Source organism: Malaclemys terrapin, chromosome 1 (genome assembly GCF_027887155.1).
Source record: "Malaclemys terrapin pileata isolate rMalTer1 chromosome 1, rMalTer1.hap1, whole genome shotgun sequence".
Taxonomy (NCBI): domain Eukaryota; kingdom Metazoa; phylum Chordata; order Testudines; family Emydidae; genus Malaclemys; species Malaclemys terrapin.
In genome coordinates, this window is record NC_071505.1 from 272938256 (window position 1) to 272958552 (window position 20297).

Consider the following 20297-nt stretch of genomic DNA (forward strand, 5'->3'; position numbering starts at 1 on the left):
TCAAGGTAAACAAACCATCTCGGCCCACCAGCGGCTTATCCTCATGGCCCGGGAGTCAAAGTTTGCTAACCCCTCAATTATAGGGTCGGCTTATGAATGGGCCATAAAAGTTTTCCATTTTTACTTATCCATCTTGGTGGGGTTGGCTTATAAACGAACCGGCTTATGATTGAGTATATACGGTAGCTACTTTGGTAGATATTTAATTTGATATTAATGATTCAAACAAAATTGTAATTACAAATTTCCTTTTATAAGTGACTACAAAGAGGAAAAAAATTACCATCCTACAGTTCATTTCTGCATGCTGGAAAAAAGTTCTTAATGCTGTTTGAGTGTAGCTACTACAGTAGTGGCACTATAAGTTTATAAATGACTCCATAAAGATAATTGTAGAAACTGTATTTGCTTCAGTGCAGCATATTTATATTCATTCACAAACTTTTCCCTGCATTTCTCTATGATACCTGGTAGCACTAATATTAAGTGCTTTTAACAAACTTGATTTCCATCAGTTTTTAAAGAGGACTTCCCCCATTGACTTCAATAGGAAGAAACACTTTTAAGGGGAAGAGGGGGGAAGAGGAGGAATCAAAGCCCCCAACACTTAAAAGTATTTTTTATTAAAAAAAAAATCATGGCCTATGTAAGAAGTTCAGACAGTTCACTGCTGACTCAGACTCCTTCATGAAATGTTACAAATTTTGATTCTATAAGCCCAAATATAGGCTTAAATAGTTCAAAACTGTCAGTTAAATATTTGCAAAAAGAAGAACAGGAGTACTTGTGGCACCTTAGAGACTAACAAATTTATTAGAGCATAAGCTTTCGTGGACTACAGCCCACTTCTTCGGATGCATATAGAATGGAACATATATTGAGGAGATATATATACACACATACAGAGAGCATAAACAGGTGGGAGTTGTCTTACCAACTCTGAGAGGCCAATTAATTAAGAGAAAAAAATCTTTTGAAGTGATAATCAAGCTAGCCCAGTACAGACAGTTTGATAATAAGTGTGAGAATACTTACAAGGGGAGATAGAGTCAATGTTTGTAATGGCTCAGCCATTCCCAGTCCTTATTCAAACCGGAGTTGATTGTGTCTAGTTTGCATATCAATTCTAGCTCAGCAGTCTCTCTTTGGAGTCTGTTTTTGAAGTTTTTCTGTTGTAATATAGCCACCCGCAGGTCTGTCACTGAATGACCAGACAGGTTAAAGTGTTCTCCCACTGGTTTTTGAGTATTTTGATTCCTGATGTCAGATTTGTGTCCATTAATTCTTTTGCGTAGAGACTGTCCGGTTTGGCCAATGTACATGGCAGAGGGGCATTGCTGGCACATGATGGCATATATCACATTGGTAGATGTGCAGGTGAACGAGCCCCTGATGGTATGGCTGATGTGATTAGGTCCTATGATGATGTCACTTGAATAGATATGTGGACAGAGTTGGCATCGGGGTTTGTTACAAGGATAGGTTCCTGGGTTAGTGGTTTTGTTCAGTGATGTGTGGTTGCTGGTGAGTATTTGCTTTAGGTTGGGGGGTTGTCTGTAAGCGAGGACAGGTCTGTCTCCCAAGATCTGTGAGAGTAAAGGATCATCTTTCAGGATAGGTTGTAGATCTCTGATGATGCGCTGGAGAGGTTTTATTTGGGGGCTGAAGGTGACAGCTAGTGGTGTTCTGTTATTTTCTTTGTTGGGCCTGTCTTGTAGGAGGTGACTTCTGGGTACTCGTCTGGCTCTGTCAATCTGTTTTTTCACTTCAGCAGGTGGGTATTGTAGTTTTAAGAATGCTTGATAGAGATCTTGTAGAGAGACTGCTGAGCTAGAATTGATATGCAAACTAGACACAATCAACTCCGGTTTGAATAAGGACTGGGAATGGCTGAGCCATTACAAACATTGACTCTATCTCCCCTTGTAAGTATTCTCACACTTATTATCAAACTGTCTGTACTGGGCTAGCTTGATTATCACTTCAAAAGTTTTTTTTCTCTTAATTAATTGGCCTCTCAGAGTTGGTAAGACAACTCCCACCTGTTTATGCTCTCTGTATGTGTGTATATATATCTCCTCAATATATGTTCCATTCTATATGCATCCGAAGAAGTGGGCTGTAGTCCACGAAAGCTTATGCTCTAATAAATTTGTTAGTCTCTAAGGTGCCACAAGTACTCCTGTTCTTCTTTTTGCGGATACAGACTAACACGGCTGTTACTCTGAAACCAGTTAAATATTTAATACTTTTAAACAATGTTATCTATAAAAACAATTTTACCTTTCTCATCATTTCATACACGAGTTAATTTTAATCAGCTTGAGCACCATGGCTTTTTTGTAAAATGAATCTGAGTTTTGCATTTTGTGCTACAACAAACCCATGACTTTTCCTTCTTGTCATGTCAAGCGGCTGTAATCATCATAATCAATATATCTATTATAAATCCTGCATTTTGGAGGATTAAAATTTGGACAGAAATATTTTCCCAAGACTGAAACTTGGCATGCAAGGTGTAGGTCTACATCCCCAATAAAGCAATTTCATCATTTTAAAATCTGTATGTTGTACAAAGAGTTAAAATGGTGCTACAATACAATTGAATAACTGCCTTTCATAAGGATTACTACATCTGCTGTGTCACAATCCCATACTTCCCATGCAGGAAAATCTTCCTTTCACCATAAGTGGAAAAATCTGCTTGTATAAGGAGTTTGAGTCCATAGCCTAAAGTGTAAACAAGACCTCAGAAAAATGATAAAAGACAAAGGCACCCTATCACCCATGGGCAAACATGCTTCACAAAACGATCATTCCATATCTGTAAAAAGCAACAGAGGGTCCTGTGGCACCTTTAAGACTAACTCTTCTGTTAGTCTTAAAGGTGCCACAGGACCCTCTATTGCTTTTTACAGATTCAGACTAACACGGCTACCCCTCTGATACTTGATTCCATATCCGATCTCTTAAGTCCTTGTCCTCAAAGGAAACCTGCACAACACCTTCAGAGGATGAACTTAGAGCTTAAATTCGTAACTTTGCTATACGCTAAAAATCACAGACTCAATAACACTGGATTTATGGTTTACTGCAACAATGGGTAACCCACTAACACTCCTTTGTCCTAGGACTGCAGAAGTGTTAACTGCCCACTTCACCTTGAATGGTCTCTGGCAAGGCGTGCTAATTCATTATGCTAAGCAATCTGTTTCACCTTGTATTTAGCTGTGTCACACTCTTGAGTACCTTTCCCAGATTTGAAGAAGAGCTCTATGTAAGCTCAAAAACTTGCCTCTTTCATCAACAGAAGCTGGTCCAATAAAAGATATTACCTCACCCACCTTGTCTCTCTAATATCCTGGGACCAACACAAATACAACACTGCAAACAACAAGAAGTGTTAATCCATTTAAACAGTCTACCCTGAAATGTGGGCCAGCAAAAGGTCTGAACAGCACGAAGGACTGTTTAATGGATATTTACTAGTACTATCACATAAGGAAAAAGAAAACAAAGTCTTCTCACCGGCCTTTTTGAAAAAGTTCCAAGTCACGAGAAAGAAGAGATTGCGTTAGGAAAAAACATCACTGCCCCTCCTCTAGAATTACTTAGATACATAACTCAAGCACTGCAGAAAACATAATAGTTTGAATAAATCCAATACTGTTGTGAAAGTATTACACAATCACTGTTAACCACACGAATCATATCAAGTATCATATACTTCCATGAGACAATTTTGGTTTTATTCTTGCTGTTTAAACAACTTTCAAGTGTCATGTGGTAAGTTATTATGCTTGCTTACTTTTCATTTTCACTTGTCTTGAACTACGAAAGCCAAGTCACTCTTACTTTCTGGTACTCAAGCAACAGCACAAAAGTAGTTTGTGTCTTCTCCATTGGACAATTAAGTTTAACTGCCCCCAGAAAGTGTTTCATTGGATTTTTTGTAATCTATTCCTATCAGGTTGCATACAACCTTTTGTCAAAAAAGGCCTCTAAATTCTCACCTTAAATAGTTTGACAATATATCTTTTAAGAACCAATTTTAAGAGGTGTTAAACTCTACCGAATGACTGCATTAGCTTTTATTTAAAAATAATACACTCCCTGGAGAACTGAATCAGAGAAGCAAACCTAAGGTTAATTAAATTTTATTCTATCCAATTCAACAGTTTTCATTGACATGATTTTATAACTGTTACTGGAATGAATTATTGATGTGTTTCTGTCTTAAATCATACCTACAGTATTACTGCAGATCAACTTTAAATCACCTATATCTTTGAAACAGATTAACACTAAGTGAAAGCAGAACATTTCATATTCTATACTCATCACCATAGCATTTAAATCACATAAATATTGTTAAAGCATCACTTGAAGAAGTTGTACAAAATGGAAAATTTGCCCTTATGGTCTACTGTTTCTAAGAAATTTCTGCTGTTTCTGCTATCAGCAAGTTTGCTATATTGGCATTACATTAAAGCCTCCATTTCTGACCCCTTCAAACAAAAACAAACTGCTCAACAATGTCTAATCTGTGTGTCATATAATCCCGTTTAACTCTATACAAACTCAGGGTAATATTTGGATAGTTTTTAAATTTAGCATGAATATCCTGGCCTACTTAAAGGACACCCTCTCCTTGGGAAAGCCTTCCACTAAAACTGAAGATATCCTCCATCTTCAAAACAAAAACAAAAAAAACTTTAATGCATAAGGAAAGTTAATGACGGTCAAATTAACAGAAGATGGCCCCAATGACATGATTGTAACAGATGGTGTTGCAGCTCAATAGACCCAAAGATTCTGCTGTATTCTGCAGCCACAAATACAACATTAAGGTATAATGAAATTAGGGTTACCATTCGTCCGGATTCCCCCAGCCATGTCCGGCTTTTTGAGCTAAAAATAGCGTCCGGGGGGAATTTGTAAATGTCCGGACATCCCCCCCCCGCCCCCCCCCCCCCAATGCAGAGCGCATGCGGCTAACAGGGCAGCCGGCCAGATGATGCCACTTACATGGGGCTCCGACAGCCAGAGAGAGCCCCTCCTCCGCTTCCCCTGCATTTGCAAATCGCCTCCGGCAGTCTGGAGCTCCTCCCCCGCTCCTCTGCCCCTGCTGCCCAGCGTGCGGGGACGAGCAGCAGGGTAAGGGGGCCAAGGGGTGGGAGAAGGGGCAGGGCAGGGAGGTTCTGGAGGGGGGCAGTCAAGAGACCGGGGGGGATCGGGAGTTCGGGGGGGGCTTTCTGGGGGGGGAGGGGTGGATAAAGTTTTGGGCAGTCAGGGTACAGGTAGGGGGTAGGGTCCTGGGGGGCAGTTGGGGGGGTCTTAGGAGGGGGCAGTTAGGGGACAAGGAACAGGGAGGCTTAGGTAGGGGGTGGGGTTCTGGAGGGCAGTTAGGAGCAGGGGTCCCAGGAGGGGGCAGTCAGGGGACAAGGAGCAGAGGGGGGGTTGGGAGTTCTGGGGGGGGGCTGTCAGGGGGCAGGGGTGGGGAGAGGGATCGGAGCAGTCAGGGGACAGGGAGCAGAGGGGTTTAGATGGGTTGGGAGTTCTGGGGGGGGGGCTGTCAGGGGATGGGGAGTGGTTGGATGGGACGTGGGAGTCCCAGGGGTCTGTCTGGGGATGGGGGTGTGGATAATGGTTGGGGCAGTCAGGGTACAGGTAGGGGGTAGGGTCCTAGGGGGCCAGTTAGGATGGGGGGAGGGCCTCAGGAGGGGGCAGTCAGGGGACAAGAGGCAGGGAGGCTTAGGTAGGGGGTGGAGTCCTGTGGGGCAGGGGTCCTAGGAGGGGGCAGTCAGGGGACAAGAGCGGGGGGAGGGTTAGGGGTTCTGAGGGGGGCGGGAAGTGGGAGGGAGTGGGGCTAGGGCAGGACAGGGGCGGGGCTAGTGCGGGGCTCCTCCCGTCCTCTTTTTTGCTTGCTGAAATATGGTAACCCTAATGAAATAGACATGCTTAGTTTTTAGTACACCTTTTAGTGGATCTGTATAACAGTATCAGAGTGGACTATGCGTAACTATTTCAGCCTTCTCGCAGCCACAAGTTAGAGAATTCCACATGGAAAACCCATTCCTCTTTAAAAGAATTCCACTACAGGTTACTAGAGAGACAAGGTGGGTGAGGTAATACAGGTTACTGACGGATGAATTGCTAAAGCACATTTAGCTAAGTTATGAGGGTGTTCTGACTGCCTAGATAGAGCTATTAAATCCAACGTGGGCTATCACTCTATTGGATGAGAGAACAGAAAATCCTCTCCCTGATGACACAGTTCATGATCTTCAATCATAATTTGTCTTAAAGTGGCTCACAACACACTTCTTCTAAAAGAAGGATATTTTAGACTGTAGAACAATTCTTTAGAGTACCATCTCCATTGTCTTTCCTAAGACATTTCAGTCCCTTGTTGAAGGACAAATATGTTCCCTATTCTATTTAGGCTGTGAGCCCAACAGTGGGCTGACAACCCATTGTCAACAGTGAGGCTGGGGTAGGTTACTACAGCGTACTGCTTGTAATAGCAGGTGCATGGCCCTGGGGCTGCCATCTGCCAGGAAGGAAGTATTCTCTTCTAGGATGCTGAAGAGACTGACAAATAATGTAAACAAAACACTGACTCACTCGTAATCTGTGGAATCAAGCTATTACATTACTAGGTATTTTTCAATGTAGCTGTTATATGGGCTTTTCCTTCATCTGTTTAACTATGTCAATATGCTGTTTATTAGAATAAAATGCACTTATAGGTTACTTACATGGGACAGCTATTCTGTGTTTATTGTATAAGTGTATGTGCCTCCCGTATACACACATGAGCTACTTTTTTTAAAAACTGTAGAGCTTGTTAAATTATGAACTCCGGTAAAGATACTATAGCTCCAATGACTGAACTGTTAATTACCTATGAACAGGCAACTCTAAGTGTCAGCTATTTAATGAGTTTATCTACAACTGAGTTAATGGCTTATTTCTTAGGAATGCTATTGAAATTAGCCATGATGTGGGAAGAGTACTAATACTTCACCAAAACCTTTCCCCCACACTTTGTCTGTCTAGTTGATTTGATTGTACACACATTGGGGTAGGAATTCTTTGGATATGTATGTACAGCATCTGATCTCAGTTGGAGACTTTAGTCCAGACACTACTGTAATACAAATAATAAATAATAATCTAACACAGAAAATATCTTGAGGGACAGTGAAAGCTCTATCTGAATTCCAAGCAGAACATACTAATGCAAGATCTGTAACTCAAAAAGAAAATAATTTGTCAATAGTTTTTAAAAAATTCACAGAGGTATTCCATTTGAAAAGTATTTCCCCACTCAAAAGTTTGAAATCTGCTTCCTTAAAAGAAAGACAAGGTGGGGAGGCAATATCTTTTATTGGACCAATTTCTGTTGGTGACAGACATGAGTTTTCGAGCTTACACAGAGCTCTTCTCCGAAGTTTGTCTCTCTCACCAACAGAAGTTGGTCCAATAAAAGATATTACCTCACCCACCTTGTTTCTCTATAATCCTGGGACCAACAGGGCCACAACACCACACCACAAAGAACAATGGAAGCTATCGATCCTTAACACGCATTTACCCTTCATTGCATTCAAACACTGGCATTTTTTGTACATTTCCACATAGCGCAGGATGACTGCCATTTCGTTAGAAAAATTTTAAACATTTGTTTTGGAAAAAAATATATGGACCATACAAACTGATATGGGGGGAAAAAACAGGATAAACTTTGGGCCTGTTACCCTTGACTGTATTCCTTTAAAAGTATTTCCAACCAGATTGTTGCCCATTAGATTCAAGTTTAAAACAAACTTCTACACTTTTGATTAAATCAAGCTATTTTTAGCAGTAGGTTTTCATCTACAATACCAACAGAAACACATTTGCATGTACATGAATAAATATGCAACTTAGCAGACTAGTCTCCACATAATCATGCATATTGAATAGAAACTATCCACCAACATGCTAAGCACCAGCGTCTAGCTGTCTACACATTAGGGGCAGGATGCAGGTCTACCTAGTAAAACTAAAATGTAAGTTGCTATACATGCTATCAGTTTACAAATCAATTAAGTATTTTATCCTTATGCAGACACAATAAAGAACTGAGGGGGAGGGGAAATTTCTATTTATTTCAGTGAGCTTTAGATGAGGCCTTTAGAACCTAAACCTGCAACTCTTGCTCACACCAAAAAAAAAAAAAGACACTAAATTCATTAAGAATTTTGCTTTAGTAAGGGCTACAAGGTCAGCAAGGCTACTACTCACGTGAATTTGGGTTTACCTAATGCAACTCTGCCCCTGGTGACCTCCTTACAAACACATACAGAGAAGCAGCTATAAAAAAAGATAAAATAGCTATATTTTTTTAATTCAGAGAAGCAATGTGACACTTAGAAAAATAAGCACTCAGATAGCAGGGTTGTGGGTACCAAAATGAGAACCTAGAGCTTGATACTGCACTACTGAAATCAGTGAATGCTACTGACTTCAATGAGCATAGAATCAGACCCAGAGATAGCATTTGCTTGAAAATGAACTCTTGAATCCTATGAGGAATTAAAAGAATTACACCTCTACCCCGATATAACACGATCCAATATAACACGAAGTCGGATATAACTCAGTAAAGCAGTGCTCCGGGAGGGCGGGGCTGCACACTCCGGTGGATCAAAGCAAGTTCGATATAACGCGGTTTCACCTATAATGCGGTACGATTTTTTGGCTCCCGAGGACAGCCTTATATCGAGGTAGAGGTGTACTACTAAATATTAAATGAATCTACATAGAAAAGTCTATTAGATAAATTTTGTCTATTTGTTTTAAATGGTTTATTTTATGCATTTTGCTAATATATTGAAAAATCTACCAACTCTCAGCAAAATGCTGTCTTCACAATTTCAAAAAACACAAAATAGATACACTCATGGACACAAATACAGTCCATAAGTAAAGTATGTATATGCACAAACATATTACACCACATGATGGTCTTTAAAAAAATTAAAAGCAGTTAAACATTTCTGTAGGATTTGTTTGCTAGATGGAAAAGACAGACATTTTGTTAAGTGCTCTTGCTGCTTTTGAGAAGATCTGGCTTAAACTGAAAATACCTGGATTGTATATACAATACTTTAACTTCCTAATGGGGGAAGAGATCCATTACTTAAATTGACTACAGTGTACACATGCCATGTTTCAACTTTTAAACCAGCTTCAGTATTTCAATATAATGATATTTTAAAAAATGGTAAAACCAGCACAAAAGATCCAACGTTATTTCCTCCTTGTAGCGGCTGGGGGGCGAGGGGCGGATGCATACAAAATATGTCCTAATACTCTTTCTGTTCATACATTCTACTTACAACACAAGTGAATGCTAGTCTCTGCAGCTATCTTGAAAGAAATCAAATTATCAGAAACAATCAACCTAAGCATTTCCTCTGCCTTGAGCAATGACTACACTGGTTCACTTTAGAACAAACCCACCATTCAACTTAGTCTATAACTATTTATCTTAAATGATTCAAAATAACCATGACAATCTTCAAATGTTTAGTGCAACTACATATAATTTAAACTATAATAAGAAATAAAAGCCAAATACATTTATGGGTTTTGGTGTTTTATCTCATTTTTAAAAATCTGACATCCATATAATTAAAACAACTGAAAATGAAATTTAAAAAAAAGTTCTCATTTAATTATACAAAATGTATAGTTTGCAGTTTGTATTTTATAGGTTATGCTGCCAGATTTGATACCTAATCATTTCATATTACCTCTACTAGAAGAATGCAATCTGAAAGAGCAGTAGCACATTTTTCAACAAACATCTAAGGTGAAACTGGAACTCTTAAAATTTTAACTGCAAAGTTATTTATAATCACAGCCATATCAGATATAAGAGGTAATCCAGTTCTTGAATCTGTTAATTCTGAGGTATATAACCCACTGCATGGCACCAGATCAGTAAGAGCAAATATTACATTTAGTAATAATTTATATTAAAAAAAATTAGGCTTTTAAAAAAAGATGTACAAAGCTGTATTTGAATGTTTTCATAAAATTAACAAGACATTTTGATTAAAAGATTATTTTTATACAGGCAATTAAAACATTTCCCTGCAGTTTCTGAACCAAACATTGTGGCAATCCGTATATAAGAACCAAAAAGTGAAACTGACTTCTCTAGTTTTATTGTCCAAACTGAACACAAAGGAAAAAGTAAATCAGAGTTTCAGTTTTAACAATGTGAGAATTTTCTCTAGATATGATGTTTGTACTGTTTAAGCATATTTATAAAATCCTTACAAGAATTATGAGCTAGTGAGACAGCATTTTACCTATTCTCAAAGACCACTATCTTACTTTATGATCATTTAAAACCGATGCATTATAGGTTATAATTGAAGACCCTTTTTTAATAAATCAAGAGGAAGTAAAATGGAGTGCGGGGGGGGAGAGCCAACAGACCTTAATAGGTAGGTGCACTATCACATGTACTTGCTGTCACACTTTGGAAAACTTAAAACAGCACATGTTGTTTTGGAAAAAAACAAAGATAAATGGCCCCAACTGTAATATCCTTAACCAGGCAAAAAACTTCCAATTAAGTCAAAACTCAAACACAATTACTACTGAACTTAATGGAAATTTTGCTTAAGGATTTCAGGTTAAAAAAAAAAAAAAAAAATCACAGGGTGAAATCCTGACCCTATTAAAGCCAAAATTACTAGTGACTTCAATGGAGCCAGGGTTTCACCCAAAAGTCAGATCCTCAGTTGGTGTAATTTAGCACAGCTCCAATGCAATAAACAATTTACACCAAAGGAGGAACTGGGTGAAAATGTTTACATAAGCAAGAAAATACATAATTTTGTATGAACTAATGTTCTTTTGCAAAAGGGTTGTTATTTCATACTTAGAAAGCTGAATGCTAACTGATAATCAGCGTTCAACAAAAGAGTTTCCAGCTGTCTAGTAAAAGCACTATTTTATTTATATTTCAGAAGAAGGCAAGTACTTGTTAGACTCTCACAGACCTGCACACTTTCAGAGTGAAGCAGAACTAAGTTAACTGATAAATTCTGAATGACCTTTTTATTTTTCTGTTTGAAGCTATTTTGGTTTTGTTAGCTTGCTCTCATCCTAACAGGATGATACTGGCTCAAAATTCCAAAAACACACTACACTATTCTTTAAAGCAGACAGGCAAGTTACTGATGAAAACCAATGCATCTTTATTTTTAAAGTCACATGATTAATTTTGTTAAAGGGACAAAAACTCAAACACAATATTTACCTACATAATATAATATATCTATAGACATGGGAAAGCATTTGAACTGACTATGATTTTACATTACATTTTTTACATTGAAATATTAATTTCCTGATAAACCAAATAGAATGAACTTTGTTTGTTTGTTTTTTTTACAAGATACTTGTTTTTTTACAAGAGCTCTTCACGTTACTTCTTTCTAAAGAAACATACATTTCAGTTTTAAAATTGCTCCAAACAAAACTGTTAATTTCTCCTTAGCTTTGAAAGGATAAAGCTAGTTCCCACTCAATGGCTTTAGTGATTCAGTAAACAATTAGTACAAATAGCAAAGTAAACAATTCTCATCACATCTAATATAGGCTACCTCCATGGTAAATTATATATAGTAACATCAATTAAAAATCATCAATAAAATTTAGCCAAATCATTCTGAACTGCCACTGTCTTAAAATAAGAAATGAGAGTTAAACCAGTACCTAGTATGCTTAATACATATACATATATTTCTATAATTCTGCATGTGTATTTCATCATAAAATATGAAAATTCTGTTAATCTTACAAATTAAAGTTCTTAGAACCTCGAATTCTACTGTGAACAGTACTGGTGATCTTTAAGAAGTAGCGGTAGTAGTACTGTAAACAAACTTCAATGTGGTTATGTAAACAAAACCAAACTAGAGCTCAGGAGTTGTAAATGTTAATAGCTCCGCTCAATAGCCCACTACTGTACTTATGCATTCCGTTAGTAAGGTAATATTCTTGCACTTTCCTAATCACACTGCTCTTTTTGTTCAAATTAATTCACTAAAAATACCTGTAACATACAGCCTCCACTTTAAAATATGATCTGGAACACTGATCAACAGTTATGCAAAGTGTTTCTTAACTCTTTGTCCTGAAATTGGCTACAGTTCTTCCTGAATACAGTGAGTGTAATTATATGCAATAGGCACACACGTGTGGGAAACACGGAAACCTCAGGGAAACAGAATGGCAGAAATAGTCATCAGCTATGCCTTCTACATTCAGCTCAACACCCACTGATGCTGATCGTCACTGCACATTTACATGCATATAAGAAACAGGAAAAGGAAGCCCACACACAAAAGAAAATATCTGAATAATCTTCAGATATTTTATAACTACTAGAATTAAACTGTTCCCACCATTCACCGTTCTCTAAATTCATTTAGCTATATTTATGTTTTTATTAACTTTATCAGAGATGTAGTGCCAGTTTCCTCTTATTAGCTAAGTGAATGGAATTTCCACAGTTTAATCCAATCTGGATGCTGGGAGCATTTAAATCCAGTCCAGGTTTTCCCCCTAGGCAGAGTTCCCCTCCCCCCCCCCCCTCTGTCCCCTTAGGGTCTGCAGTTTGGAGTATACTGTGGAAGTGGTGCTTCCCCAACATAGGTTTGTTATGCAGTTGGGGGCTGTAGGCGTGTCACGCAAAACTCAAATCTTGTTAAACTCAAATTTACAATTAAATACAAGAGAGCTCATGATTTTACTGGAACATAATTCCAATGTACAGGCCACAGCCAAATATTCTTTATATAAGGCAATGGAACCAATAATCGTAGCATTCACACTGATTTATGCCAAACCATGTAAATCCTGAAGCCAGTTTAAGCAAAACTACAGATAACTGACAAATCTGTCTCTGTCCTTAACTCTCCCATTCAGTGTGTTCATCTTGTAAAAATTCTGATATTTCAGTCAACAATCCTCTCAATTAGGTTCAAAGCTTTTTCCACTTTCATCTCTTCCATCTTTCTGCACTTCCTATAAAAAAAGAACATTTTCTTCTTCAAAATCAACAAGCCAATAATAAATGGAACAAAAATCTCTACAAGTGGCTGTCAGAAATGGCTACTTTTTACTTAAAACTGATTATCTGTATGAAAACTATAAATATGGAAGTAAAACCTTTGTCATTTCAGCTCCCTAAACCGATAGACACATATTACAGTTGATAGGTACACACAGGTTAAAAATGCCCTGGTGCAACAGCAAAGAAGATCCCTGCAGTGTCTCAATCATTAACTTTTAATCCTTCACATACTGTCTGTTCCTGGCCTCCCCAATTATAACAGACTTTCCCTCTTGCTAGGAAGAGCTTTCTCTAGCACAACTAGCACCTCTGGAAAGGAACAGCTACATGATAAAAACAGAAATTCTCTCTCAAATTAAGCTTTAGATTATTTAGGGTTGTTTTTGTCTTCAAGCAGCCTGCATTTGCAATCCATTTAAAAAGCAAACCAACACTGGCCATTGATACTGTGATTCAAGTGGCAGCTGCAATGTAGCTACACATCGCTATTGGGCAGGCCTTTAAACAAAATTTGCAAAACAACATGTAACCCTCAAAAACGCAGTGACTCCTGAAAAGATCAATGTTTTCACATGCTCACTGCAGATTTATGCCCAAACTTTCACAACAGGTCAAAATAATTCAGAATAAATATATTAATCCTTCCGAGGTTGTTCTGTTTTGACTCTTTCAGCTAGAGGACCAAGGATCTGTTGGTAATCTGATGTGCTCCCTCGTTGTCTTTTAACTCAAGCTTTATAAACTCTTAAGCAAACACTTTGAAAAATCTTCTGTAACTGCAGTTCTGTAGCATGTCCAAAATATAGAACTGTGTACTCACTAATTTGGGTTCCTGTGAAGAGGAAGCACTCAACATTTAAGTGTTTCCTTGTATATAGATATTTTATTTGGAAAGTTTACAAAGCTGAGAGAGATAAACCCTCCCCCTCCCAATACCGCAACATACCCTAGAAATACAAATAATAGCACATTGGGAGAGCGACCTACTACTCACCTTTCACAGCAGTTGCTTCTTTCAGGTTGTGGGATAGGAAATCTATGCTGGCATAGGCGCTGGTCTCAACCCCATTGATGTCCCCATTCATGGGGTGCCTGCCTTTGGGTCTGACCTTATCACAGTTCGCCAGGCTCCCATCCACCACGTCTATGGCGATGTAGTTGAGGCCGTTCTGGAAGCCAGCGGAGGTCTCCCGGCACATGGGGCTGCTGCCCTGCTCCTCCTCCAGGCCTTCGCTTTTCCTGAGGGACACGTTCTCCACCGAGGCCGAGTTGTGCCGTTTGGGGTTATGTGCAAAGGAAGGAGACACGGGGGTCACAGTGGTGGTGGAGGAGAAAGTCTCCGAGCTGTGCCGCCGGCGCCCCTGGGGATCCGCCCGGATGACCTTGGCCCCGCGGTTGGGGTCCGGGGGCGGGCTGGAGAGGATGAAAGCCTCCACCCCGGCCAGGGTGAGTCTCTTCACCCCGGCCGTGGGGCTGGTGACCCGGGCGCTTTCTGGCTTCTGGGCGATGGGCTGGGGCGGGGTGGCGGCCATGCCGAAGGTCATCTCGGTGTAATCCCCCCCGTCGGGCGGGCTGGACAGGCAGGCCACCCCCACCGCCGCCTGCAGGTAGAGCCCGTCGGGCCGGCCGCGGCTGGCGCAGGACTCCGGGGAGAGCGCCTCGAGGGAGCTCACCGACACCGTGCCCGCCTGCGAGCCGAAGTCGATGTTCATGTAATCGGAGAGGGGGGAGCGCCTCCGCCCGGCGCCCGAGCCCAGCGAGGAGGCCGGGCTGTCGGCCGGCAGGGAGGGCGGCGAGTCGGCTGCCGCCGCCTCCCCGAAGTCGATGTTGATGTACTCGCCGGGGCTCTGGGGCTCGGGAGGCAGGGGGTGCTCGTGCATGCTGGGCAGCAGCGTCCGCAGGGTGTCCAGGGCCAGGCGGCTGGGCCGGACCGCCCGCGGGCTCCGCTGGCTCAGGAAGCTCTCGGTCCGGCTGTGCCGCAGCGGGGAAGGCACCGTGTGGCTGGAGGGGGCGGCGGGGCGCACGCCGCAGGCCGGCTCCTCCGGGATCAGCCTGCCCGGGGAGCTCATGAACACGTACTGGTCACTGTCGTTGGCCGGCTCCTGGCTGGGGCAGGAGCGGGGCAGGGAGCTGCAGGCGTAGGCGGCCTTCGGCGGGTCTCCGCCGCCCTGAGCCGGGGCGAAGAAGAAGTCGGGCGGGGTGAGCGAGGCGGCGGGAGGCCCGTGCGGGGACATGTTGATGTAGTCGCCGCCGCTCAGCCTCCCGTCCGAGCTCTCCACCGACAGCCGGGAGCCGCCCCACATGCGCATGTAGCCGTTGTCGTCCGGGGAGCTCTCCCCGGGGGAGCTGGTCTTGTAGCCGCCGCTGCCGTTCCCCGGCGAGCCGCCGCCCGCCCCGGCCCGGGGCTGCAGGATCTGCTTGGGAGCGGACACGCTGGTGGGGCTCATGGGCATGTAGTCATCGCCGCCCCGGCTGCCCGGCCCCAAAGCCGCGGCCACCCCGGGGGTCATGGGCATGTAGCCGTCGTCCCCTCCTCCGCCGCCCCCTGCCGGCGGCCCCAGGTTGGTGCTGCTGCTGCCGGAGCTGCGGTGGGAGCCGATCTCGATGTCCCCGTAGTCCTCGGGGTAGGGGGTGTAGGTCACTTTAGGGGAGGCCGCGGGGAAGAGGCGGCCGGAGCTGCCGGCGAAGGTGGCCCGCATAAGGGTGTACTCGTCTAGGGAGGCGGAGGAGACCTGCGGGGGGGCGGGCCGCTGGCGGCACGGCGTGGTCAGCGAGTAAGTCCGCTTCCTGGGGCCCTTGTCCCCTGCCGAGTCCGGGCAGGGCCGGTAGCAGAGCCGGCCGCTCTGGGGCCGCTCCATGGCCATGTAGCCGTACAGGTCCGCGCCGCCCCCGGGGTCCCGCACCGGGGGGGTCTCGGCGATGGACTCGGGCGTGTTGCTGCGGTTGCTGGCGGTGGAGAAGGGCCGCAGGTCGCCGCCCGGGCTGGAGCCGTATTCGTCGAAGGACATGAAGCCCGGGTCGCTGGGGGAGCCCGACACTGAGGCGCTGCCGCTGGACGGGCGCTGCGGGTGGGGGGGCTCGGAGCCGAGCCCGCTGCTGGAGGAGAGGCTGATCGGGCTGGTGGCGGAAGGGGGCGAGTGAGACACGGGCATAGACATGGAGCGACTATTCTGCAGGCCGCCCCCGGCGGGCACCGGCCCCAGCTTCCCCCCGGACTTGCCGCCGCTACTAAGAGTGTGCGAGCGGCTCAAGGGAGTCCGCACCGGGCCGGGGCTCATGGGGCTGCCGGCGACCGAGCCCGCTCTGCAGCCATCCCCTTCGCTGGCCGTCCGCACCCGGCCCGGGGTGCCCTTGGTGCCGGCGCTGGCCCCGGCCGCCAGGCTGTCTGTGCGGGAGCGGCGCAGCAGACCGGTCTGGCTGGGCGGCAGGTTAACCATGTGGTGGTGCCGGCGGCCGGGCACAGTGATGGGATGGGTGGAGGAGGCTCCGGGGCCGCCGGCGCCCCCGGAGGAGGAGGACGAGGAGGACTGGCTCTTGCTGCGGGGCCGGAACTCGGACAGCTCCTTCAGCGCCTTCATGGCCCCCAGGATGGTCTCGTGGATGTTCTGCGCCACCACCGAGTCGTCCGCCTGCATCCAGAGCTCGCCGGGCCCGGTGGCCGCCGACCGCCCCACCTCCATGAAGAAGAAGCTGTCGGAGTGGCCGCAGCGGCGGATGTTCATCAGCTGCAGCGTGACCGAGGGCAGCTCGCAGTTGAGGCGCACGAAGCCGATGGTGCGAGCGGAGAGGCAGAGCCGGTGCACCCCGGTCAGGTTCTTACTCTGCCCCAGGCCCTTGGGCTTCAGCGTCACCTGCCAGACCTCCCGGTAGGCAGCGCTGGCTGGGGCGATCAGCCCGTAGTTGAGGTCCTCGCAGCCGCCGGTCAGGGAGGAGGCGGCGGCACTGCAGGAGGAGAAGGGCGAGGAGAGGTGGCGGAGCGGGGAACTCTGGCAGGCGGCTTTACCCTCGTTGAGCAGATCGGTGAGGGCCCGGTACCAGCCCTCCTGCTCCTGCTCGTTCTCGGCCGCCACGGCGAAGTACTCGTCCTTGGTGTAGAGGGCGATCAGGTACTTGTGCTTGGCGTCCGCTCGCTTGTTGATGTTGAGGCAGGAATCCAGCGCGATCACCCGCTTGGGAGCCCCCGACTTGTTCTTCCATTTCTTCTCGTTCTCGTAGTACTCCAGCCGGGCGCCCCCCGCCCCCAGCTGCTCCTCCCCGCTGCCGCCGGGTCCCCTGAGCACGAAGAAGCGCTTGTGCCCGTGCTTCTGCTTGCGCAGGTAGCCGCATTTCCTCACGCTCTGGTGGTTGTTGTTGTTGTTGAGGTTAGGACCAGGAGGGGAGTTCAGGGGGGGCAGCAGCCCCAGCAGCGTGGGGCTCGCCATCCCCAGCCCAGAGCGTGGGACAGGGGGCTGAGTTCTTAGCGCCCTGGGGTGGGGACTTATTCCCCTGCTCCGCGGAGCTGCTGTGACCCTGGCTCCTCTATAAAGCGCGGTGGTGATGGGGCTGTTGCCGACCTGGCTCTTCCGTGCAGTCTGGGCTTGCTGCTGCCCGAGGTCCTTCTAGATCCTGGGCGCTGCTGCTCTCCGGATTCTCGGAGCTGGTCGCCGCCGCCGCTGCTGCTGCCTGTCTTGGTAACTGTTTCACAGTAAAGTAACACATTGCGCACCAAGGGCTGAACTAAAGAGCAAAACAACACGTGACCCGCTGAGTTACCGAAACGCTCACACACAGAGACGGGGGGGAGCCAGAGCAAAGGGGGGCGAGGCCATCAATCCGCCGCCAGCTTCCTACGGCATTGGGTGCCGCGCCGGGGACATGATAGCGCTGTGCACCAATGGGGATGGGGGGCGGACGCCGAGCCAAAGGAGGTGGGTTGTTATTGGGTTGTTCGCGCGTCTCCACCCTCTTCTCTCTCGGTCTCTCCCTCTGTTTCTTTTCCCGCCCACACCCTCCCTAGCTCTCGCCTGCCCCGTCCCCCTGACCCCCGCCCCGCGCAGACACACACGGGAGCTTGCCTAAAACGCCAATCTACCGTGAAGCCCAGCTAGACACGCGAGGTAGTCGGGGGGCTGCAGAGCCCGCTGTCACTGAATGAGCATGTTAGCAGGCCACCTCGCCGGGGGGGAAATGGGGCGGGCTCCAGCAGCTTCGCACCCGATGCAGAATCAGTGACCGTACAGTAGAGGTGAAAATAAAAAAAGAGAGAGAGGGATATAGGGACCCGAGCGTGTGGCGGAGGAAGCTGAGCCGGGCTGGTGTTGGCTGACAGATGAGGGGAAGCTTTCCGCCAGCGATCGAGAACGATGGACACTTTTCCTCAAAAGCAAGAAGCTGCAGCGTGGGCCAAAGGAGAGGTGCCAGAGTTGTCCATCCATCTCCCCATCTAACCAGCCTCCCCCACCTCCATCGCCAAACGTGCCGCCCCAATCAAGCCGGAACGCGGCTAATGCTAATGGGCACGGGATCAAAGCCCAGGCAGTCCGAAGTCCTGCCCTGGACAGACTGACAGATACCAGAGGAATCTAGCCTTCATGCTTTGGTAACGCTTGTGTAGCTTGTCATGGCAATAAAGCTCTGTTGCCTTGCCTGGTCCTCCCCAGTATCCCCCAGGCAACAGAGCTTCCCTGTGTTTGTCTCCCTTCCCACTCCACACTCCAAAGTTTGCCGTCCTCGCGTGCTTCTCCAGCGCCACGCACCCCTGCCAGGGTGCTTGGTCCCTCTGTCCCCCCGGCCACATACCTCCGCCCCCCCACCATCCCTTTCCCTGCCTTCTCTGCTGCCGCATACACCCCTCTGTGAGGGCCACATCAGAACTTGCCAGGTCTCCCCGATCCCTTCTTGCCTTCACACGGGAGAGTGCCTGGTCCCCTGGGGAGTGTCCCCCTACACATACACTGGAGCACTGCCACACTCACAATGCACTCGCTGGGTCTCCCACCCCCGCCTTCTCCCCTCCCAGGATCCAGAGCCTTCTTAGCCACCTCCCCTAAATCACTAGGCATTCCCTGCCCAGTCCTCCCCCTCACGCCTCCTCTAGCTCCCCCTGAACCCGTATAACAGCGCCCAGACCTACTGGGCCCCCCTCCCCCTCTCGGGCATTTGCTCTTGGCTCGCCCCCCAGACCCTACACAAAGTAACGGAGAATCGAGGGGGTAGCGGGGTGGGCAGCTGTTTCTGCTAGTTTGTCATTGATCAGGGGCTTGTTTGCCTTCTCCCCACAGTTGCTGTGTCTGTGTAGCGAAGAAATGCCACCTGGAGAGTGAAGAACGAGGACGGCGGGGGTGGGGGGGGGCGTTGTTCATGTTTTAATTAAGTAAATTAATTGATCGCCGTGTTTTGCGTTGCTGTGTATAAGGGCAGCGTTCGTGTTTCCTTGCGAAACAAAGCCAGCAGCACTGGGGGATTAGAGCACGTCGAGGCAATTAAGTAATGAGAGTTGTGAAGGGGGCGTGTAGCAGCCTCACATGCTTTCCCCCCCCCCCCCCCCCAGTGTTTACGCTCTGGAAATCTGCCGCGGCTGCAGTGTGTGTTTGCTTTGCAGGCTGTGGCGAAGGTGCGCGCACGAGTCCATGTTTTTCCAACCATTACAAATCCCCATTCCTGTGTTGTGTGGCTCTGTTTTCCTCGGTTACGTTTTACGGTTCATCTGTGTGCGATGGGATCCCGGCCCTTCTCACCCTTGTTTGTGCAAAGCCCCAGCTGATGAACGGCTTTCAGCGAGAGGAGGTCCCTGCTTGTTTACGAGAACCAAAATTAGTCATCTCACTGGACTTACGCGCACAACTAACAACAAACGCCGGGATCAATATGCCCCTTGCTTATACAACAGACACCGGAGGGAAGGAGGAGGGGGGCGGAACTGTAGAAGCGGGAGGTGATTTACCATCCCATGTCCCCTTCCCATTGCACCCCTTTTGTGTGTGGCAGCACGGAGACCCGCAAAGATCTCATTTCTCTGTGTGGGGAACGGGAGGAGGGGGGTGACCAGACAAGCTCTGTGATGCGTGTATGTAGGGAGGGGGCGGTCGGGAACAGGGGGACCTGGCTAGCTGTGCAGTGTGGGGGTAGGGGGGTGGAGAAAGAGTGGGAACCAGAAACGATCTGTGAT

The 20297-nt window shown here is 46.4% G+C and overlaps 1 protein-coding gene across 3 annotated transcripts in view; it reads right to left on the reverse strand.

Annotated features, from left to right (window-relative positions):
- The window catches only part of IRS2 (insulin receptor substrate 2), a 38432-nt gene extending 20518 nt beyond the window's left edge, over nt 1-17914 (reverse strand). Inside the window, exons 1-2 of one of the 3 annotated variants that reach the window (XM_054013164.1) lie at nt 14145-17913; nt 11251-13101 (exon numbers count right to left, since the gene is read on the reverse strand). In XM_054013164.1, coding sequence (XP_053869139.1) covers nt 13076-13101; nt 14145-17571 — 3453 coding nt within the window. In that variant the 5' untranslated portion in view covers nt 17572-17913 and the 3' untranslated portion in view covers nt 11251-13075. Of the gene's footprint in view, nt 1-11250; nt 13102-14144 lie in introns of those variants that run through there. The other 2 variants (XM_054013171.1, XM_054013159.1) reach the window with 2 other exon arrangements.
- Between the last annotated feature and the right edge of the window lie 2383 nt (nt 17915-20297).